Source organism: Gopherus evgoodei, chromosome 2 (assembly GCF_007399415.2).
Source record: "Gopherus evgoodei ecotype Sinaloan lineage chromosome 2, rGopEvg1_v1.p, whole genome shotgun sequence".
NCBI lineage: Eukaryota > Metazoa > Chordata > Testudines > Testudinidae > Gopherus > Gopherus evgoodei.
The window spans coordinates 2,206,082-2,229,400 of NC_044323.1; the positions used below are offsets into that span (position 1 = coordinate 2,206,082).

Sequence of the window (23,319 nt, forward strand, 5' to 3'; positions counted from 1 at the left end):
ATTGCTTGCTCTATCCTTAGAGGCTCAGATGAATAAGTTTCCTCCCTCCTCCTTATGTCACCCTTTTAGATACCTGAAAACTGCTGTCATGTCCTCTCTCAGTCTTCTCTTTTCCAAACTAAACAAACCCAATTCTTTCAGCCTTCTTTCATAGGTCATGTTCTCAAGACCTTTAATCATTCTTGTTGCTCTTCTCTGGATCATCTCCAATTTCTCCACATCTTTCTTGAAATGCAGTGCCCAGAACTGGGCATGAGAATGACTTCTTATGTCTTGCTCACAACACGCCTGTTAATGCATCCCAGAATCATGTTTGCTTTTTTTGCAACAGCATTAGACTGTTGACCCATATGTAGCTTGTGGTCCACTATAACCCTTAGACTCCTTTCTGCCGTACTCCTTCCTAGACATCTTGTCCCATTCTGTATGTGTGAAACTGATTGTTCCTTCCTAAGTGGAGCAGTTTGCATTTGTCTTTGTTAAACTTCATTCTGTTTACCTCAGACCATTTCTCCAATTTGTCCAGATCGTTTTGAATTATGACCCTGTCCTCCAAAGCAGTTGCAATCACTTCCAGTTTCATATATCTGCAAACTTAATAAGCGTACTTTCTATGCCAATATCTAAGTTGTTGGTGAAGATATTGACAAGAGCTTGTCCCAAAACAGACCCCTGTGGAACCCCACTTGTTATACCTTTCCAGCAGGATTGGGAACCATTAATAACTACTCTCTGAGTACAGTTATCCAGCCAGTTATGCACCCACCTTATAGTAGCCCCATCTATGTTGTATTTGCCTAGTTTATTGATAAGAATTTCATGCGAGACTGTATCAAATGCCTTACTAAAGTCTAGGTATACCACATCCACCACTTCTCCCGTATCCACAAGAGTCATTATCCTATCAAAGAGAGCTATCAGATTGGTTTGACATGATTTGTTCTTTACAAATCCATGCTGGCTATTCCCTATCACCTTACCACCTTCCGAGTGTTTGCACATGATTTCCTTAATAACTTGCTCCATTATCTTCCCTGGCACAGAAGTTAAATTAACTGGTCTGTAGTTTCCTGGGTTGTTTTTATTTCCCTTTTTATAGATGGGCACTAGATTTGCCCTTTTCCAGTCTTCTGGAATCACTCCCGTCTCCCAGGATTTTCCAAAGATAATAGCTAGAGGCTCAGATACCTTCTCTATTAGCTTCTAAGTATTCTAGGATGGATTTCATCAGGCTCTCGTGACTTACAGGCATCTAACTTTTCTAAGTGATTTTTAACTTGTTCTTTTTTTATTTTATCTTCCAAACCTACCCCCTTCCCATTAGCATTCACTATGTTAGGCATTCCTTCAGACTTCTCGGTGAAGTCCGAAACAAAGACGTCATTAAGCATCTCTGCCATTTCCAAGTTCCTGTTACTGTTTCTCCCTCCTCACTGAGCAGTGGGCCTACCCTGTCCTTGGTCTTCCTCTTGCTTCTAATGTATTGATTAAAAGTCTTCTTGTTTCCCTTTATTCCTGTAGCTAGTTTGAGCTCATTTTGTGCCTTTGCCTTTCTAATCTTGCCCCTGCATTCCTGTGCTGTTTGCCTGTATTCATCCTTTGTAATTTGTCCTAGTTTCCATTTTTTATATGACTCCTTTTTATATTTTAGATCATGTAAGATCTCATGGTTAAGCCAAGCTGATCTTTTGCCACATTTTCTATCTTTCCTACCTAGCAGAATAGCTTGCTTTTGGGCCCTTAACAGTGTCCCTTTGAAATACTGCCAACTCTCCTCAGTTGTTTTTCCCCTCAGTCTTGATTCCCATGGGACCTTACCGATCAGCTCTCTCAGCTTACTTAAAATCCACCTTCCTGAAATCCATTGTCTCTATTTTGCTGTATTCCCTTCTACCCTTCCATTTGCAGTTCCTCTTTGAAGGGTGAGTCTCCGCCCAGGTCTGTGGGCATCAGTCATAGAATCATAGAATATCAGGGTTGGAAGGGACCTCAGGAGATCATCTAGTCCAACCCCCTGCTCAAAGCAGGACCAACCTAAACTAAATCGTCCCAGCCAGGGCTTTGTCAAGCCTGACCTTAAAAACCTCTAAGGAAGGAGATTCCACCACCTCCCTAGGGAACCCATTCCAGTGCTTCACCACCCTCCTAGTGAAAAAGTTTTTCCTAATACCCAACCTAGACCTCCCCCACTGCAACTTGAGACCATTGCTCCTTGTTCTGTCCTCTGCCATCACTGAGAACAGTCTCAATCCATCCTTTTTGGAACCCCCTTTCAGGTAGTTGAAAGCAGCTATCAAATCCCCCCTCATTCCTCTCTTCTGCAGACTAAACAATCCCAGTTCTCTCAGCCTCTCCTCATAAGTCATGTGTTCATGACTAATCATTTTTGTTGCCCTCTGATGGACTCTTTCCAATTTTTCCACATTCTTCTTGTAGTGTGGGGCCCAAAACTGGACACAGTACTCCAGATGAGGCCTCACCAATGTCGAATAGAGGGGAATGATCATGTCCCTTGATCTGCTGGCAATGCTCCTATTTATACAGCCCAAAATGCCATTAATTTTCTTGGCAACCAGGACACCCTGTTGACTCATATCCAGCTTTTTGTCCTCTATAACCCCTGGGTCCTTTTCTGCAGAACTGCTGCCTAGCCACTCGGTCCCTAGTCTGTAGCAGTGAATGGGATTCTTCCGTCCTAAGTGTAGAACTCTGCACTTGTCCTTGTTGAACCTCATCAGGTTTCTTTTGGCCTATCCACTAATTTGTCTAGGTCCCTCTGTATCCTATCCCTACCCTCCAGTGTATCTACCACTCCTCCCTATTTAGTGTCATCTGCAAACTTGCTGAGGGTGCAGTCCACGCCATCCTCCAGACCGTTAATGAAGATATTGAACAAAACTGGCCCCAGTCCCAGGAAGCAGGGCTGTATCTTGAGGCGGGATGCACCTTCTGGGGGATGTGGCTGAGGTCTGGCTACACCGATGACCTGGTGTCTGTGCAGTTATGGTGCTGAGGTGAGGGTGCTGTGTACTAAACAGCCTTGTCTCTTCACTTGTACGGTGCAGGCTGGAACGGTGATTTGGATTGGAATCCTGGTGTACACAGATCCCGCTGGCCTCCGCACCTACCTCACGTCGCAGGTCACAGAGCAGAGCCCGCTAGGAGAAGCAGGACTGCCTCCCATGCCAGTTCCTGGAGGGGTCCTTCCGGCTGGGGATGCCAAGCTCTCCTTCTCGGTCTTCCCCTCGGAACCCGTGCAGCTGTCAGAGAACCAGACGCAGCAGCAGCGCGAGCAGAAGGAAGGGCTAGAGTCCCGGAATGGGCTGGAGGCAAATCAGCAGCCGTGGGCCCAGGGACCGGAGAACCAAGGCAGTGGGCAGCCAGAGCCTGGCACCAAGGCAGAGGTCACATGGGGTGTGGAGGATGAGGAGATCTGGAGGAAGCTCTCCTTCCGACACTGGCCATCCCTCTTCAGCTACTACAACATCACCCTGGCCAAAAGGCAAGTGGGTCGCAGACCAGGTGGCCAGAGCCCTTAGAATCTGCATAGAATTGAATCCCATCAAGTTTGGCTCAGCCCTTCATGCATGGAGCAGATAAACTGAATTTCACACAGCTCACTGCGGGTGGGTCTTCTGGGCAGCCCCTTCAAACAGGCCGAGTCTGCCTTGCATGGACACTGTACATCACTGAGCACATGGCATGGGGCTTTGTCTTGGGCCAAAACACGCCCTTCCCTTCCCACTGGTGTTTGGCGTGTTGTGCCTGGAGACTTCCCTCCACCCCAGAGGTGGCTGCACTGCAGTGGGGCCATATGCACACGTTCAGAGAGCGCTTCTGTCCATCTGGAATTAAAGGCCAATATGAAACTAAGGTTAATGACAGACATGCGGCAAAAAGAACAGGAGTACTTGTGTCACCTTATAGATTAACAAATTTATTTCAGCATAAGCTTTCGTGGGCTACAGCTCACTTCTTCGGATGCACAGAATGGAACACACAGACGAGATATTTATACATACAGAGAACATGAAAAGGTGGAAGTAAGCATACCAACTGGGAGAGTCCAATCAACTGTCAGCAGGAGAAAAAAAACCTTTGAAGTGATAATTGAGATGACCCATAGAAGGTGTGAGGAGAACTTAACATAGGGAAATAGATTAAATTAGTGCAATGACCCAACCATTCCCAGTCTCTGTTTAAACCTATGTTAATTGTATCTAATTTGCATATTAATTCGAGTTCAGCAGTCTCTCTTTGGAGTCTGTTTTTGAAGTTTTTTTTGTTGTAAAATTGCCACCTTCAGGTCTGTCACTGTTAACCTATTTGTTAGTCTCTAAGGTGCCACAAGTACTCCTGTTCTTTTTGCGGATACAGACTAACACGGTTGCTGCTCTGCAACAGACATGCTGCAGTGCAGCCAGCTCAATGGAGGGCTCCTGGGGCGAGGTTCTCTGACCCGAGCTATACAGACAGTCCCTAGATCATTACATTGGTCCCTTCTGGCCTTCAAATCCCTGAAATCCAGGCAGCCTAGCGGTGAGCTGCTCCAGTGCTGGCTGTTTGTCCCCCTCTTCAGGGAGCTCAGGGAGGAAGCTGAGCTCCAGTAGACTTCGGAATGCTCTTCCAGGCACATAGCGAAGCCCTGGGGGTTGGGATAGCTAAACCTGGCCTGGGCAAAGCCCTGGAGAATACCCAGAGTGGCCCTGCCCTGGCGTGGCCCCATGGGAGGGATGAGCTAGATGATCTTATGGGATTTTGCCATCTCTGTATCCTGCCATTCCTAAGCTGGTCCCTCATCTTTCCTTCCTCTCCCCAGGTACATCAGCATCCTCCCAGCCATCCCTGTCACCTTGTACCTGAATCCACGAGAAGCCTTAGAAGTGCGCCACCCTCAGGAGGCTAATCGCTACCACTCTTTCTTGCCTTTGAGCCTCGGGAAATTGGAGGCGGTGGATCGGCCTGGTGAGGCCTTGCCCAAACTGCAGGGACACCGGGACGTCACGCTCTACAAGTAAGAGAGCTGACAGTCCCCCATGATCCACCCCTTTGGCCCTGCCTCCGTCACCCGGAATGGGCAGCTTGGTTGTCTGGCGGCTCAGAGCCTCCTTGGGGAGAAAATACGGTCAGAGCTGAAAGAAGCCCTGTCAAGTCCCGGGTGCTTCCGTTCTGCCAGGGCAGAGTTACATTAATCATTCCCCTTATTGTGGTCTTCAGAGGCTGAGGGCTTCCTAGCGGGCGAGTCAGTGAGCAGCCTAAGCTGTTAGCTAGTGCGCTGAGTCCCAGGAAAAGGGGGGCTGCTTGTCACAATGTCCCGGACACAAAGGGGCTGATGGTAAAACTCCATGCGTGCGTAAGTGTTCATTGCATGTGCGTGGGATAATCATGCACAGTTAGCCAGGCCCTTTGAAGAGCCAGCTTTGCTTGCTCAGAGCTATGGCTAGATGGGCAACCTTGCTGCTGTTTTACCAGACTGCAGCGTCCAGCCGGGCATGATGTGCAGCGCAGCAACAAAAAGAGAGAGGTGTCAGGAGGTGAGGCCAATGGGAGGGAAAGGAGTTAAGCATCTTTGGGGTGTGTGACCCTTCATGAGTTATCAGACAACACCCTCAAGGCTAGAAAGGAAACCACTGTACCGTTGAGAAGGTGGAGAGCCCACTTTCCACTAGCGTCAGCATTCTTAATCAGCAGGGCATGTGTGAAATACTGGAAATCACATCATCTTGCCTTTTATTCCTACCTTGCATTCCTGCATGATTTTAGCTCTCGTTGTGTGAAAAACTGGCAGAAAACTAGGTCTGGATCTTATAATTGACTAGTGGTTTTGGGGACCTCAATTTTTGGGTGTCCAACGTGAGATGCCCTTACAGGGGTGTCATTTCCAGAAAGTGCTGAACACCTGCTTTCTGAAAATCAGGCCTCTTTAAGGCGTCCCTGGCTGGGCACTCTGAACTGGAGGAACCCAAAGTCACTAGTCACCACTGAAAATCTGGATCCAATCCTGTTTAGCATTCACATCCACTAGCATCAACTCTACCTGGTCCTGAGGACACTGTTCAAATCCTGCTGCAAGCAAAGAGGTCTGCCTGAGGGATCAAATCTCTAGGGCGGGGGCAAGCTTTGTGTTGCTTTTCTGTTCAGAGCCTTGATCGACAGGGCCCTGATCTTAGCCTGGGGTCCTTAGGGCTCTCCCATAAGGTAACTAGTAATGACAAGGCTGTCAGAATGATGGAGTAGCAAGGTACAATATGGTGCAGCCTCTTGGGGCGGCCGGGCCAGAACGTGTCTGTTTGGAAATCAGAATTTCCATCCTGCAGGAAATTCTTACACTTCAACATTTGTTTTCATTCCAAAATGAGAGAAAAGGTCAGAAGAGCAAACATTTTTGTGGAATGTTTCTGAAAAATTTCCATTCAGCAATGTTGAAAGGACGTGTTTTTTAATGTGTTCGATTGAAACTTTTCACTCTGAATTTTCCCATTGGAAAATGTTGCCAACACTGACTTTTTCCCCAGGAAAAATGTCAATTTCAGCCAAACCTGGTGGTGTGTCTTGGGGAAATTCCAGTCGACAAACTGATACCAGCCATTTGCATGACACTTTCAGACTCCGCGATGTCACTTAATTGGATTTAAAACAATGGAGAAAGGTTTTTCTCCCTCCCCCCCCCATTCCCTCTGCCTTTTAAACATTGTAAACAGGTGTTTAAAATGCCTCCCAGGCTGCATGTGCAGTCGCTCCTAAAACCTGCAGGCGCTTTTTGCCCTCAGCTGACTACCTGCAGGCAGCTGGACTCTCTGAAGTTCTCCTCTTTATTAAGAAACTAAATTTGGAGCCCTAAACCAGCCACCTGTGTAAGCAACAGTCCAGATCAGAGCAGCTGCTTCCTCGGAAGCACTGTGTTGGGAGCATTGTGTGCCAGAGGTGGTGGTGTGGCACAGCTAACATCCTTCTCTCCCATCAGGGTAGCTGCTCTGGGCCTGGCCTCTGGCATCCTCCTGGTTCTTCTGCTCTTCTGCCTGTACAGAGTGTTCTGCCCCAAAAACTATGGGCAGAACGGGCTCTCGCACAGCCGGAGGAAGAGAGGGGACCTGCCCTGTGACGACTATGGCTATTCCCCACCTGAGACCGAGATCGTCCCCCTGGTCCTCAGGGGTCACCTCATGGTAGGTTGGCCTGGGGCATACGCAGTGTCCAGTTTGCCTCACTGCAGGGGCCCCGCTAGGGTGACCAGAGGAGAGGAAGAAAATATCAGGACACATGGGGGGGCGTAGGGGGGGTGTCCGCTGGCGGAGCAAAAAAAAAAAAAAGGTGCACATATCGGGACACATTGCATCTCGACCAAAGATCGGTCAGGACGCGGGACAAACACCTAAATATCAGGATTTTATCGGGACGTCTGGTCACCCTAGGGCCCACACAACCCACCTCTTACCCCTTTGCCATCTTGAAGTGGCAGACATAGAACTGGTGGGCATGTAACGTAGCACAGAGCCATGTGATTCACTGGGGCTAACGGGGGTCGGGGGCACTGTGCAGGCAGCCCTGGGGTGATGGAGCAGGACGTGCCCCCATGTCTTTGGCCCTCAAAGTCTGGGATGTGCTGTGGGCCCTCGGCTGCTGGCCCAGCTGGCACCCTTCACTAGCTGAGCTGTTCAGCCCCTCTCCCCTGGCAGTAGCTTGCAGAGCACGTCCTGGTTTGTTCTCAGTAGTACAAGGAGGTGGGCATGTGGCCTGGGTGCCAGATGGGGCCCATGGAGACTTACAGCACCCCATCTACACACAGACTCCAGAGTTTTACACTGCAGCCGCCTTCGTCCTGAGTATGGAGCTGAGACTACAAGTCCCAGCAGGCAGTGCTATGTCGTGAGCCAAGCAGCCAGCCTGCATTGCGTGCTGGGGGGCCTATCCTCTCCTCAGGCCACACTTCTCTATTGAAAGTGAAGACAGCTGGAGTCTGCCCGCTGGTGCCAGTGTGTGCAGTCCCTGGGCTCCGAGCCCATTGCTTTGGTGATCCCGAGCTTCACTGGCTGGGGGCTTCTGCCAGGCCAGGGGAGAGTGCAGGGCACTCCCAGGAACGCGGGGGTTGGCTGGTTCCACGGACTCAGCCTAGGCTGCTCTTCCCCCTCAGGATATCGAGTGCCTGGCCAGTGACGGGATGCTGCTCGTCAGCTGCTGCCTGGTGGGTCAGATCCGAGTGTGGGATGCTCAGACCGGAGACTGCCTTACTGTCATCCCCAAACAAGGGTACGTTCATTACTGTGTGAAAAGTGTAAACACGTCATGTCCTTATACAATCGTTGCTCACTAACTCGTGCACACACGCCCCTGTCCTTATACAATCGCTGCTCGCTAAACCGTGCAAACACGCCCCTGTCCTTATACAATCGCTGCTCGCTAACCTGTGCAAACACGCCCCTGTCCTTATACAATCGCTGCTCACTAACCCGTGCACACACGCCCCTGTCCTTATACAATCGCTGCTCGCTAACCTGTGCAAACACGCCCCTGTCCTTATACAATCACTGCTCGCTAACCTGTGCAAACACGCCCCTGTCCTTATACAATCGCTGCTCGCTAACCCGTGCACACACGCCCCTGTCCTTATACAATCGCTGCTCGCTAACCCGTGCAAACATGCCCCTGTCCTTATACAATCACTGCTCGCTAACCTGTGCAAACACGCCCCTGTCCTTATACAATCGCTGCTCGCTAACCTGTGCAAACACGCCCCTGTCCTTTTACAATCGCTGCTCACTAACCCGTGCAAACACGTCATATCCTTATACAATCACTGCTCGCTAACCTGTGCAAACACGCCCGTCCTTATACAATCGCTGCTCACTAACCTGTGCAGGCACGTCCCTGTTCTTATACAATCGCTGCTCGCTAGTCTGTGCAAACATGCCCCTGTCCTTATACAATCGCTGCTCGCTAGTCTGTGCAAACATGCCCCTGTCCTTATACAATCGCTGCTCGCTAGCCCGTGCAAACACGCCCGTCCATATACAATCGCTGCTCACTAACCTGTGCAAGCACGCCCCGTTCTTATACAATCGCTGCTCGCTAGTCTGTGCAAACACGCCCCTGTCCTAGTCTGTGCAAACACGCCCCTGTCCTTATACAATGGCTGCTCGCTAGCCCGAGCAAACACGCCCGTCCTTATACAATCGCTGCTCGCTAACCCGTGCAAACACGCCCGTCCTTATACAATCGCTGCTCGCTAGCCTGTGCAAACATGCCTGTTCTTATACAATCGCTGCTCGTTAACCCATGCAAACATGCCCCTGTCCTTATACAATCACTGCTTGCTAACCTGTGAAGCATATCCCTGACATTACACAGTCACTGCTCACTATCCTGTGCAAACACCCATGTCCTTACACAGTCACTGCTTGCTAACCCCTGCAAGCACGCCCTGTCCTTACACAGTCACTGCTCAATAACCTGTGCAAACACACCCCTCTTCTTACATGATCACTGCTCACTAACCCATGCAAGCACACTCCTGTCCTTACCTAGTCACTGCTCACTAACCCGTGCAAACATACCCCTGTACTTACAGATCAGTGTTCACTGACCTGTGCAAATACACACCTTATTTACACATCGGTGCTCATTAACTTATGTAAACACTCCCCTGTCCTTACACGATCGCTGCTTACTAACCCACGTAAACGCATGCTGGAAGAAATTAACTCATGGTTTTTGGTAGGACACCCTGCTGCCCCAGCTGTTAGGAAAGGGGTGATTTTCACTCCTCCATAGAGTCACAGTTCACCTGTTGTTCCCAGCCAGTCCCTCATCCTCTCCCAGACTGTATGGAAGGGAGCGCTAATCTGCAGCTGCTGCATTTCAGGTTGCGCAGAGACAGCAGCGGCATCTTTGATTACCAGGAGAGCTGGGATCACAGCCCAGACCCCAAGAATGGGCTGGAAGATCCCTTCGACGACAGCCACCTACTCAAGAGGATGCTGAGCCCCCCGCAGCCCCCTCTGTTCTGCAACCAGCCGGACCTCACCTCTCTCATCGACACCAACTTCTTGGAGCAGGCCAAGGTGGTGGATCCAGAGCCCAGGCACCGTGCAGTCTGCGGTCGGCACAAGGACACTGGCTACAACTTCGGCAGACTGGTAGAGAAGGTCTATGAGGAGCAGAGCGCTTCGAACTGCATGAACGTCGCCGGCTTCCCGGCCACACACGGGCAGGTGGTTTCCTGCACTAGGACGGGCAGCACCAGGCCCCTGAACTGCGGGACTGGGGAAGGAGGGTGCAGCACCCGCAGGAAGAGCCCAGGGGACGAGCCTTTGGCTGGTTTTGAAAAGTCCTCCCCTGTCTCTGCCTGGGCCAGTGATTTGGAAAGCTCTGTCTGGAGCCTGGATCTGCGGGGCAACCTCATTGTGGCTGGCCGGAGCAACGGGAAGCTGGAGGTAAGTAGGGGGCTCCCTGCCCCTGAATAGGCACCGAGGAAGTCACAGCAGGCTGTACTCCGCACTCACCCATCCGTGGTCCCGGAGCACTGGTCCCTCTGTGGCGCCCCTGTGAGTGAGGGCTCAAGGCAGCTGTCCTAGGGTGTTTCTAGAACTCCTGCAGAGCCAGGTGGTAACAGATCTGCAGCCAGGTACACCACCTGCACATTCCTCCTGCCCCCAGTGCCGGGGCCCCAGCTACGGAGCTCCTGGAGGGACTGCTGTCACCTGCCTAGGGCCTAGGGGACACCCTGGCAGCCGAGGGCAGCAGGGCGGGGCTGGTGACAGACACACTAGACAGCTCATTACATGAGTTTCCATTTCCCGTCCTGCTCTGCCACACTGGAGCCGGGAAGGATTGACTGCATCCGTGGCTCCCCTTAAAAGTTAGGTTGAAAAGCTACATCACTCAGGGTGTGAAAAATCCCCACTGTGGACTGACAGAGCTGTGCATCCCTGACCCCCATGGAGCTGTGGTTCGGTCGCCAGAACGCGTCCATCCATGCAGCTGCCAGTGCTCCAGGAGGTGGCATTCCCGCAGCGACAGAAGAATCCCTTCATTGGCGTGGCTGCGACTATGCTACAGGGTGATGGCGGCATGGCTGCGGCTCCGTAGTTGTGCTGGTGTAGTCTGCGTAGCATAGCCATGCCCTGAACTTGCTTCTAAACCTCATCTCCAGGCCGCATCACAAGATTGCTTCAAAATCTGGTGCAAATCCATCTCAACTGCGAACAGGAACAGCAGTGGGGCGGGGGGTGCTGCAGGGCAGGACTGAGGTGGGTTGAGGGATCCATATATAGTTATTTCAAGGGCCCAGCTCTCAGGGGGCCTGACCACAGCCAGCATTATTGTTACAATCATTTTAAATTCCAAACTGCTTGAATTCCCCCAGCCATCCGCTCTGCGAGGCAGGGACTGCTCCCCTGGCTCCCTGTAACTCCACCTCTCTTCCAGGTGTGGGATGCCATCGAGGGGACCTTATGGTGCAGTAACGAGGAGAGTCAGTCCGGAATCACAGCACTCGTCTTCCTGAACAACAGGTAACGGAGAGCCTCTGACGTGCCCTTCCCCAGGGATCTCGCCAGGGAGGAGGCCGTTAAGGCAGGAGTCCAGCTGTCTGGGTCCAGGGGAGGTGATGCAGGCAGCTCCAGTTGTGGTGGACAGAGCTGTCTCCTTGCTGGCAGACTGGGGCATGGAGACTGACCCTCCCACTGCCCCTCTCCAGGTGGCGGCCGGGTCACATGGGCACCAGGAGCCAGGGAAATCTGGGTATTGTCCTTATTCTGCAGCTGGAGTCGTCCAGCATCCAGGGCTGCTAACCCAGCTCCTGTAAGGACGGAGAAGAGGCCTCTCCTCACCTTTGTCTCTTTCTGTCTCCCAGGATTGTGGCTGCCAGGCTGAACGGCTCCTTGGATTTCTTCTCTTTAGAAACCCACTCATCCTACAACCACCTGCAGTTCCGAGGTAAGTTGGCGTCGGGGAGGGAAAATGGCCCAGATCTGTAAAACAGTTCAGGTGCCAAACTCCCATTGATTTCAATGGCACTGAGATACCTCAGTATCTTTGAGGATCTGGGTCTGTGGCACTGATCCAACAGACAGAGCCCTGGAGTGGAACTCGGGAGACCTGAGTTCTGTTCCCAGCTCTACCGTGTGCCTGTTTCCATTTGTCTGTCCTGTGCAGTTAGACTGTGAGCTTTTGGGGCCAGGGTCGGGTGACCAGATGATAACTTCAAAATATTGGGACTGGGCAGGAGGAGCGCCTTTTCCATTGTTATACTTACCGTGTCCATGTCTTCAGTGGCATTTCGGCGGCAGGTAATAAATCTTGCTGCCAAAGAACAGACATACCCGCTGCCAAAATGCCCCCGAAGACCATCAGCCACTGAAGGACCCGCCTGCCGAAGACACGTGCCGGGTGAGTGTAATGGACACGAAGGACGTGCCGGGTGAGTGTAATGATTGAAAAGACGCTCCGCCTGCCTCTCATTGCTGCCGAAGCAGGGAAAAATCCCAAAACAAATAAATAAAAACGAGCTGCCACGCCTGAAACAAAAGATCAGGACAAATGGTGTCCCAACCGTGCTTCGGTCGGAACGCGGGACAAACCGCTCAATATCAGGACAGTCCCGATTTTATCGGGACGTCTGGTCACCCTAGGCCAGGGTCTGACCGACCCTGGGAGTTTGTTCAAGGGCCCTGATCTCAGCTGGAGCCTAGAGGTGCCACTTCTCCGGGATGATGAGCCAGCCCAGCCCCTTCCAGTGCGCGATGGTTCCCTCCACTTGGGAGTGGGCTGGTGGGGAGGGGAGCTGTGGGGAGATGGATGGACTCTGAACTGTAGCACAGTCCATGCAGAGAGGTGAAGATCTGAACAGGCCGTGGGCACAGCCTTTCCTTCCCACAGAGGCAGGGACAGGGGCAGAGAAGTGGTGGTGCTGCCTGCGCTGGACCTGCCTGCTGGGTAATCCCAGGGCACTGGTCTCCAGCAGCAGATTTACTGAGAAGTGGCCACCGATTTGGTGGCCCACCTGGAGATCTCCAGGCCTACCTTTCCGAGGTGCTGAGCACTGCAGCTTCCCATGGCCTCAGCTGGATCAATGGGTGCCCAGCTGTGCTGAAAATCAGACCTCAGGCATCTCAGGTTGGGCCTCCAAAACTGGGGCACCCACCCTCCGCGGCCACTCTTGGGCATGCTGGCCCGTGTGTGGAAGGCTGCAGTGCCCACTGCCCCCGCTTGTGTGCGCTCCCCAGGAACCCCTAGCAGGAGCAGCATCCCATCCTCCCCTGTGTGCAGCAGCAATGACCTCATCGTATGCCAGCTGACCCACACGGTGCCCTGTGCCCATCAGAAGCCAATCACGGCACTGAAAGCTGCGGCTGGGCGGCTGGTGACAGGCAGCCAGGACCACACTCTGAAAGTAAGTGCTCCCCCGCCACGAGTCTTCCCAGTAGGGCCATGGGCCGGCGGGGAGGGTATGAGCAGGCTGCTACTACAGGGCAGTGCTGCTAGCACATGAGCGTCTGTCATGGGGCTGAGGGGTTGGTAGGCATGTGTTTGTGGAGAGGAGTACGCATGGGGGCGTGTCCGTATGCAAAGCAGAGTATACGTGTACGGGGCGTTTCTGTGCAGAGCAGAGTACATGTGTATGGGGCATGTCCGTGTGCAGAGGGGCGTACACGTGTTCGGGGCGTTTCTGTGCAGAGTGGAGTACGTGTGTATGGGGCGTATCTGTGTGCAAAGCATCGTACACGTGTGGGATGTTTCTGTGCAGAGGGAAGTATTTGTGTACGGGTTGTGTTCATGTGCGGAGAGGTGTACAGGTGTATGGGGCATGTATGTGTGCGGAGGGGAGTAAAGGTGTATGAGGCGTGTCTGTATGTGGAGCAGAGTACTCGTGTACGGGGCGTGTCCGTGTGCAGAGCAGAGTACAGGTGTACGGGGCATGTATGTGTGCAGAGCGGAGTAAAGGTGTACGGGACATGTCTGTATGTGGAGCGGAGTACACGTGTATGAGGCATGTCTGTATGCGGAGCAGAGTACAGGTGTATGGGGTGTGTCCATGTGCAGAGCGGAGTACAGGTGTATGGGATATGTCCGTTCCACACACGGAGTACAGGTGTACGGTGTGTGTCCGTGTGTGGAGCAGAGTACTCATGTATCGGGTGTGTCCGTGTACGGAGCAGAGTACACGTGTACGGGTCATGTCTGTGTGCGGAGCGGAGTATTCGTGTACAGGGTGTGTACATGTGCGGGCAGGGCACAGATGAGGTTGGCTTGGTAGAATGAGGTCAATCCACTGCCCTCCAGATTCTGTGGGCAGATGCTGGTGTTGCCCCTCTGCATGTGGCCCTGGTCCAGGGGGATTTGCAAGCCAGAGCCCCTTGCTAACCCTCTGGGTCACGGCTCCTGCTGCATCTGTCTAGAAATGTGGCCTGGGCCATGACTGCTGCCAGCCACGGCACTGCCTCTGGCCTCCCCTGTGGCCAGCAGAGAACACTCTGCCCTTGGGGGTCACTGAGGGCGAGGGGGGGACACGGGGATGACATCACTGCCGGGCCCTGGGCTCTGGAGGGCCCTCTGCTAGACCCTAGTGCACTAAGAACATAAGAACAGTGTACTGGGTCAGACCAAAGGTCCATCTAGCCCAGTATCCTGTCTACCGACAGTGGCCAATGCCAGATGCCCCAGAGGGAGTGAACTTAACAGGCAATGATCAAGTGATCTCTCTCCTGCCATCCATCTCCATCCTCTGACAAACAGAGGCTGGGGACCATTCCTTACCCATCCTGGCTAATAGCCATTAATGACCTTAACCTCCATGAATTTATCCAGTTCTCTTTTAAACACTGTTATAGTCCTAGCCTTCACAACCTCCTCAGGCAAGGAGTTCCACAGGTTGACTGTGCGCTGCGTAAAGAAGAACTTCCTTTTATTTGTTTAAAACCTGCTGCCCATTAATTTCATTTGGTGACCCCTAGTTCTTGTATTATGGGAATAAGTCAATAACTTTTGCTTATCCACTTTCTCCACATCACTCATGATTTTATATACCTCTGTCATATCCCCCCTTAGTCTCCTCTTTTCCAAGCTGAAGAGTCCTAGCCTCTTTAATCTTTCCTCATATGGGACCCTCTCCAAACCCCTAATCATTTTAGTTGCCCTTTTCTAGTGACATATCTTTTTTGAGGTGAGGAGACCACATCTGTACGCAGTATTCAAGATGTGGGCATACCATTGATTTATATAAGGGCAATAAGATATTCTCTGTCTTATTCTCTATCCCTAAGGGAGTAAGTCAAACCCAAGGGGGTTAAAGACGAGAGCCCTGCTGCTCTAGCGGGGTGGGCGGTTCAGAGCTCGCTGCCTCAGGCTGTGTTCTCACTCCCTTGCAGGTGTATCGGCTGGAAGATTCCTGCTGCTTGTTTACACTGCAGGGTCACTCAGGAGCAATCACAGCTGTGTACATAGACCAGGTATGGCTCTGAATGGGGAGACGGAAAGCTCAGGGCATGGGCGGGGTTCGGGGCCTCCCCTCAGTGCTACATTATGGCAGGCACCCAGCCGATGCACTAGGAGATGAGGAGGGTCGTGCTCGCCCTTCCAGCCAGAGCACTGCTTGCTTCAGGCCAGGGATCCCTGTTCCTACAGGTGGCACTTTCTGGGTTGTTTCCTCTACCTGTTGGGAGCTGGCGTGGCCCCGAGTGCCCAGACTGGCAGGTGTGATGGGGGCATAGCTCTGAGGGGGTCCTGGACGAGGGACCGAATCCCTGGTGTGATGCTAACGAAAGCAGTGGCACTGACATCGGCAGAGTCACATCAAGGAGGAGCTTGGCCTAGTGCTGCCTTTTGTACTCCGCTGTGAGAAGTACTGCCCCTGCGGGAGCTGGCCTGCAGCTGGGCTCATCTCCCTGGGAGCACCCCCTGGGCTGCCTTGTGTGGGGATGGGCACAGGCCGGGCACCGCGCCTGGCCCTCTGCAGCCCCTCTGGGCAGGAGCCGTGTGGTGGAGGCCTGGCACAGTGACTTGCTGCAAACCTGGCTTTGCAACCCCACAGTAACAAATGGGCCCCTCTGCCTCCCTCTGCTGCCTGGTCCTCCTCTCTGACCCGTAGGCAGTAAGGGGAACGTGCCAGACGCCAGCCTTGCCGCTTACAGGCCTAGCCACAGAGACCATGGCTCTTTAAAACTTAGGGGAGGGTGTTGCTCTGAGCACTGGGAGGCCCCTGGATGGGAACCCCATTGTCCTGGCTAGGACTGAGTGAGCCGTGCTGCAGTGCCCTCTGCAGTGCCAGGGGATGGACGCTGGGGAGGCCGCTCCAGGGGTCACTGCTCAGACTCCTGGCCCGTGTCCTTGCAGGCGATGGGGCTAGCGAGTGGGGGCCAGGATGGCGCCATCTGCCTTTGGGACGTGCTGACAGGAAGCAGGGTCAGTCACATGTACGCCCACCGCGGGGACGTCACCTCGCTGACCTGCACTACCTCCTGCGTGATCAGCAGTGGCTTGGATGATGTGATCAGCATCTGGGACCGAAGCTCCGGGATCAAACTCTATTCCATCCAGCAGGCAGGTGCAGGGCCCAGGCGGGGGGCCGGGAGGTGCCGACACCCCTGATCTGTGGGGAGCGTGTCTGCTGAGGGGGGTTAGTTTCATGGTCAGATCGCTCGGGGGGGCTTCCTTGTTCCAAGGGCAGAGGCTGTGCAAGCTCTGACAGGACCTGGGGGTGTCCAGACCAGCTGCGCCTGCATAGCCCGGCTCAGCCCCTCACTGCCCCGGCTCAGCCAGGTTTGCCAGCCAGTGGGGTGCGGGAGGCGGGGAGCCATGTGGGCCGGGCAGGAAGCTGTTTATGGACCTGTCCGGAGGCACGGGTGGAGTCGCTGGGAGAGCCTGGACCCTCCCAGGGCTCCTGGTGCTGAAATGAGTCATTCCCCACCCCCAGCCTGGCAGGGAGCCGCGGCGCAGGGACAGGGAGTTTGTTCCACTGTCAGAGCATCTGTGAGCTCTGGGCTGCCACAGCAACTCCTCCCAGGGACACCTCTGGGGTGGGGGAGCAGGGCCAGAGGTGGGACTGGGTGGGCAGCAGAAATGCAGGGGGATATGGGATGGGGGATGGGGGAGCAGGGAAGGGAGGGGGAGGAGGGGAGCAGGGCTGGATGTGGGATGGGGGGGCAGGGAAGGGAGGGGGAGGAGGGGAGCAGGGTCGGATGTGGGATGGGGGGGCAGGGAAGGGAGTGGGAGGAGGGGAGCAGGGCTGGATGTGGGATGGGGGGGCAGGGAAGGGAGGGGGAGGAGGGGAGCAGGGTCGGATGTGGGATGGGGGGGCAGGGAAGGGAGTGGGAGGAGGGGAGCAGGGCCGGATGTGGGCCAGGGAGGATGGGAAGCAGGGCCAGATGGGGGGGCAGGGGCAGATGTGAACAGGGCAAGGAGCAGGAATGGGGGTGGGGCAGGGCTGGATGTGGACAGGGCAGGCAGCAGGGATGGGGGTGAAGCAGGGCTGGATGTGGGACGGGGGGGAAGCAGGGCCAGATATGGGATTGGGCGGCAGGGCTGGATGTGGATAGGGTGGGAAGCAGGGATGGGCGTGGAGCAGGGATGGACGGGGGACGGGGGGGGATGGGAAGCAGGGCCCGACGTGGACAGGGGCGAAGCAGAGCTGAAAATCTCTCCCCACAAGAACAATCTGAGTTGGTGTCACTGCCCCAGGGCTGCCCTAGCAGGGGTGACCCCGGCATGGAAAGGTTTGGGAGCCCTGATCCCACACACCTCTCTGGGCCAGGGCCAGCACAACCCATTAGGCCACCTAGGTGGTTGCCTAGGGCACTAACATTTCGGAGGCAGCGACTGCGGCGGTGGGATCTTTGGTCACCCCGGTCATCAGCGGCATTTTTGGGGTGGGACCTTCTGCCGCCTAGGGCGGCCAAAAAGCTGGCAGCACTCCTGCTCTGGGCCCCTGTTACTGTAATGTCGGAGCCCCCACCCCCACCCCCCAGGGGGCAGGGCAGGGCAGTTCCCCCCCATCGGGCAGAGGGGAGCTGAGAGCAGACTAGGATGAACAGACTGGAATCAACCTCGTGGAGCTGGACCAAGGGACTTGCTTGAGGCCCCATGGGGAGGCCGGCAGAGCAGAAAGCTGAGCCCGGCTCTCAGCCAGGCTCTCTCAGCTCCCCCACTGCCCTGTGGTCTCTGCTGTGTGTCCGGCAGTGGCAGCCAAGAGGCCATGGGCACGTGGACACTCAGCCCTGGGGGTGGCCACGCTGGCACAGGGGGATGCACTGATGGGGATGGCTGGGCCTGTCCTGTAGCCATGGCCCCAGGGCTGAGTCCAGCACCTTTCCCTGCCTGTGGGGGGCCATACTGCAGGGCCGTGGGGTGCCTGATGGCAGGCGCTGTCTCTGACGCTCTCCCCTCTGTTCCTGGCGCAGGACCTGGGGTGCGGGGCCAGCCTGGGGGTGATCTCTGATAACCTGCTGGTGACGGGAGGCCAGGGCTGCGTCTCCTTCTGGGACATCGGCTACGGCGACCTGCTGCAGACCGTCTACTTGGGGAAGAGCAACGAGTCACAGCCGGCCCGGCAGATCCTGGTGCTGGAGAACGCGGCCATCGTCTGCAACTTCGGCAGCGAGCTCAGCCTGGTCTACGTGCCCTCAGTGCTGGAGAAACTGGACTGAACGGGCAGAGCTGGGCCCTGCGGGTCACCATATCTGAGTTCTGATTGGACAGCTCCTGGGGTAGGAGGACAGGGCAGGAGCTCCAGGGGGGTTCCCAGGAGAGCCCCTGCTTCTCCTTCCCTTCCTCCCTCTCCCCAGCTCCTTGGATCCCAGGTGCTGCCCCTGCAGCTGCCTGGGTGGGGCTGAGCCCTGCTCTGCCTGTGTCCCCCTCCCAGACACCCCCCACCCTGCTCTTGCTCCACAGGTCAGTTCCTCCTTTGGGGCTGCGGCTGAGCTCCGTGGGGACGGGACCCAGCTCATGGGTCTGCAGTCCGGGAACGCATGTCTGCTGCAGGGCACTGAGTGCCAGCGGCCCGGCACACCCTGGGCTGGGCTGCACAGCAGGTGGCCAGAAACTCGAGGAGCAGCCAGTGGGATGGGGCTGAACAGAGCCTGGTCGGTGCCATGCCGTGGGCTTGGGGGCCCAGTGCCCATGGGGCAGTGACGATAGATGGGGGAACGCCCGCTAGAGCTGGGGAGGAGGCTGCAGGTGGGGCAGGGCAGGGCGAGGCCTAGTGGTCTGTTTGCAGGATGAGGAGCCTGGCCCTGCTGTGTCCAACACCAGGCTTGGCTGCTGCCTCCAGCATGGGCCTGGAGCTCTCCCTGGGATGTTTCTGCAGCTGTGAAGCAGGCAAACCCTGCCCTGCCTCCTGGAGACTGGAGCACCTGGAGAATGTGGCCCAGTGCTTCGGGGGGCACGGCCCAGGGTAGCCATGGGGCCCTTCAGCGTGGGGAGAGGGAGCCTGCGCCGGCATTGCTAGGTGTGCGAGGTGCTGTACAGACACGGGTGCCAGGCCTGGTCCCACAGGGCAGGGGCCGTGTACATTACAGTGTCTGCCCCTGAGGCGGGCCCTGGTTCAAATGAAATCCTGCCCATGGCCAGTGGGCCTTTCCTGCAGTGAATAAGGGCAGCTTAGACCCTAGAGGGGATGGGGCCTCACCCCCCCTTGTGTCCTGGCTGGCATTCAATGCCCACCACCCCTGTGCTTCCCCAGCGCTGCCTGCAAGTGCGGGCCCTGCCCAGGGAGGGGGGCTGGGGCCAGAGCCTCCAGCTGTGGTCGGGCTCCCTGGCCCGGGGGATCCCCTGCTCACCTGGCTTGGCTGTGACAGTGTGCAGGGCTGAGGGGGGATGTTAATTCACTGGCTGGTGTAGCTCAAGCAGGCGCCATTAACCAGCGCTGGCGGCTGCTTGGGGAGGGGAGGGGGGAGATGAGCAGCGGGTGAAAGCAGAAGCTGACCCCTCGCCACCCCCTTTATTAGCACTGGGCTCTGTCTCCCTGCCTCGGAACAAGCAGGGCGTGCTGGGCTCTGCCCACACCACCTGCCCTATTTATTGCTATGCTGTATATATTTATTTATTACGGTGGGTGAGCCAGGGGGCGACCTGCAGCCCGTGGCCAGGGCTGTTCCAAGTGCTGGCAGCTCCCTGCTCCTCTGGGGCACCAGGAACCTGACTCCAGGACAGCCTAGAGCAGATCCAGGGGGCAGCTGAACTCTGGCTACTGGCACAGTAAAGGAGTGTGCATTGGGCCAGGACATGTATGCAGAGGCTGGGAGCTGGGGCGGCTTCCCTGAGCTCTTGGACACCCCCCCCCCTCGCCGCCCAGTAAGTGGTTGGCTTTGTTGCTCTCTGCAGGAGGGTGGCTGCACCATCGCCCCCTCCTTGGGGGCCAGCCATGGGCAGGGCCCCTCTGTCCAGATATCGGCTGTAAAGCCCTCTCCGGGGAGATGTCACTGCAAGCATGGCTACAGGCCAGCAGCCAGCATGTGCCGTGGGACCAAGCAGGGCTTTTCCATCACTGCTGTTGGGGCAGTCTCCCGGCCCAAAGAGCCAGGGGACCCGGGGTTCTGGGAGCCCAACTCTGGCCTGATCACGTCATTGACTAAATAAGCCTACGGCATAAGCTGGAGAGGGCTCCTCCCCACAGCAGGGACAGTCACCACCTCTGCTCAGCACAAACCTACCTTGGGCATGTAGCCAGGTGCCTCCAGCACCCGAGCTGGTTTCCCTGGGAATGGGAGAAGGCACCTTCCCAGGCCACGGAGCTGCGTCCAGGGGGTCAGGCAGCATGTCTGTCCTCAGTACCAGCACTGGGAGAGGTGGCAGAGGGGTTCCCCAGGGCCGCCTCCTGGCTTGCTCCAGTCTAGTGTCTGCTCTGGGGAAAGCCTGGCCGGTGGTGACCACAGCATGTGACCGTTTTGCGAAGGGAAAAGGAAGCTGGAGGAGCCTGGCTTGACCAGCCCTGCGGCCAGGCCTTTGAGGCCGTTGGTCAGTAGCTGGGGGGAGCCCTACAGGCGAGGAGCCCAAAGGGTTTATTTCACTCTACGTGACGTGCTGCTCAAGCACCTGTTCGTGTGGGATGTAACGCTGTGCCTGTAGAGACCCACTGTATGGCCCAGGCCTTATATGAGCCCTGAGGCCGAGTGCTGCTGAGACCTAACTCGACTCAGCAGTGGGGCAGGTGAGCTGAGGGCCCAGACAACGCCGTGGCTCTGGTGGGACCTGCCGTATGGGAGCAGGCTGGCCCCTGAAAGTCCAGCCACTGCTGCAAGCAGCTTGGGGGAGGTGGGGGTTGTGGAGGGGTTTCCTGCTCCTGAGCCCGTGGGCCGTGTGCTTGTTTGCTGATGCCCTGGCTGTGTCTGTCCTGCCTTGGGTGGCCTTAGCCCTGCTGTACGCTTTGTACTGTACAGTGGAAGCTTTTTTTGTACCAGATTGTGTTTTATAACCTGTACAAAGACACATTAAACCAAACTAACCGAAACCCAGCGGCTCTGTCTGCTCTGGGCAGCTGGCTGACAGCGCCAGCTTCTGCAAGGCATCAACGGCAAACAGCGCAGCACTTCGTGGCAGAGAGCAGCTCTCTGCTGTCCTGTGGGTGAAATGCAAAGCTACAGCCCTGCCAGCACGCACAGGGGCTGGCTGACCTTTACCCCCACCCCAAAGATTGGCTGTGAGTGCTGAGGTGCCAGTCCACACCAGGGGCAGCCCAACATGCAGGGAATCTTCAGTGCAAGGGGCCCATGAGTTACTGCGTGTGCACACACTGTCACACTCCTCCCAGCCCACTGCTGAGGCACTGGCTGAGGGACTGGGGTGCTGTCTGAGCGCCTTGTCTTGTGCCCTGTGCTGCTCCTGGCCCCATGCTGTGAAGGCACCTCCCAGCTGACTAGTCCCAGGCCCCTCACCCCACACATCAGCTCGTTTGCTTAGCAGAACCCAGGAGCTGCCTTTTGACACAGGCTTTTATTCATAAGAACAGCCATCCCAGGGCAGCCTAATGGACCAGCTACTTCTGGCAGGCCGGACACCCAGCATGTAGGGTTGCATCCCTGACCAAGTGGCTGACAGCGGTCACCAGACCTAGCCTCCATGGCCAGCTCATTCTTTCTTAAACATTAGTGTCATTTTGACCTTTGCACTGTCCCCTGGCAAGGAGTTCCATAGGTTGCCTGCCTGTTGCGTGAACCAATTCTGTTTAAACCTGCTGCCTATGAATGTCATTGGGGACCCTCCTCCCCATTCTTGAGCTATGTGAAGGGGTAGAAAACACTTTCTCCACCCCAGTCATTTTACAGCTCTCTGTCCTGTTGGTGTGTCTAGAAGCTACCCACACCCAGGTTTTGTAATCACACCCTCTGCAGAAGCTAGTCCAGGCCCCTAGTTAGTTTTCTTGCCCTGCACTGAAGTCTAGTGTAAATTTCTGAGCTGTGGTGACCAGCTCTGCACCCAGGATTCAGTGTGGGCAAACCACACAGTCCTATTAGGGTAGTACATTGTCTGGCTTTAGTCACTCATTCCCCAGTGGCAGCTGTTTGCCTCCCACTGGCCCCTAAGCGGCTGCTTTCCACCACCAGCCTTTTCTTTAGTAACAGCTGCTTAGAGCCCCTGTTACCGCTGTCATGGGGATCGCAGGTGCCCATCTGCACTACTTTGCATAGAGAAGCATTGAATTTCAGCTGCCATTTTTGTCACCCAGGCACATCCCAGCTCTTTGTAACACTGGCAACAGCTTTTGACTTTAGCTTGAATAATTTTGTATCTGTTGCAAGTTTTGCCACCTCAGTGGCCTTTCCAGCTCTTGCTGAATACAGGGCCCGAGCCCAGCTCCCCAAACAGCTCCTTGGGCAGCCCTGCTCTTTAGTCACACCCCTGAAGGCCCTGCACAGTATGAGCTGGATGGCGCTGGTGCATCTCAACCACATGCCTTACCTACTTACCTCACATCCGGGCAACTGGGGATTGAAGTCCCTCCCATGAGGCACAAGCTGGAAAAAGGCCCTATGATTCCAGCCCCCTCAGCCCTGCAGCTCTGGGAGACCCATGACACAGCCACAGCTGCAGGCCTTCCCCCCAGCCGTGCTACCCTGCACATCGTCACCCTGGCTGCAGCTGGGCGCTGGTGAGCAGGTGAGTTGGCACTTACGAAAGCCCACCAGCCCCCTCTCCCCGCCAGGTCCCTGGAGGAAGCACTTGGAGGTGAGCTGAGGCTCCAGGCCCCCCGGACTTTGGCAGGTGGGCCCACAGAAAAGGGGGAAGATGGGGTCTGTGCCACAGCTGTTTCCCAGCTTGGCCATGGCACTGGATTCCCCCACCCCCAAAGTCCACCAGGGTTTAATTCAGGTCCACAAGCCCCACTGCGGC

General features: G+C 55.5%; 1 protein-coding gene across 8 annotated transcripts in view; it reads left to right on the plus strand.

Annotated features, from left to right (window-relative positions):
• Positions 1 to 21,462, plus strand: part of SCAP (SREBF chaperone) — a 122,848-nt gene extending 101,386 nt beyond the window's left edge. For all 8 annotated transcript variants that reach the window (XM_030549773.1, XM_030549769.1, XM_030549770.1 and 5 more), the window contains 11 exons: positions 3,066 to 3,502; positions 4,820 to 5,014; positions 6,965 to 7,166; positions 8,132 to 8,247; positions 9,860 to 10,430; positions 11,425 to 11,510; positions 11,852 to 11,934; positions 13,224 to 13,390; positions 15,366 to 15,446; positions 16,330 to 16,536; positions 18,393 to 21,462. In XM_030549773.1, the coding sequence (XP_030405633.1) occupies positions 3,066 to 3,502; positions 4,820 to 5,014; positions 6,965 to 7,166; positions 8,132 to 8,247; positions 9,860 to 10,430; positions 11,425 to 11,510; positions 11,852 to 11,934; positions 13,224 to 13,390; positions 15,366 to 15,446; positions 16,330 to 16,536; positions 18,393 to 18,638 (2,391 nt within the window). In that variant the 3' untranslated portion in view covers positions 18,639 to 21,462. The remainder of the gene's footprint in view (positions 1 to 3,065; positions 3,503 to 4,819; positions 5,015 to 6,964; positions 7,167 to 8,131; positions 8,248 to 9,859; positions 10,431 to 11,424; positions 11,511 to 11,851; positions 11,935 to 13,223; positions 13,391 to 15,365; positions 15,447 to 16,329; positions 16,537 to 18,392) is intronic.
• Positions 21,463 to 23,319: the final 1,857 nt, after the last annotated feature.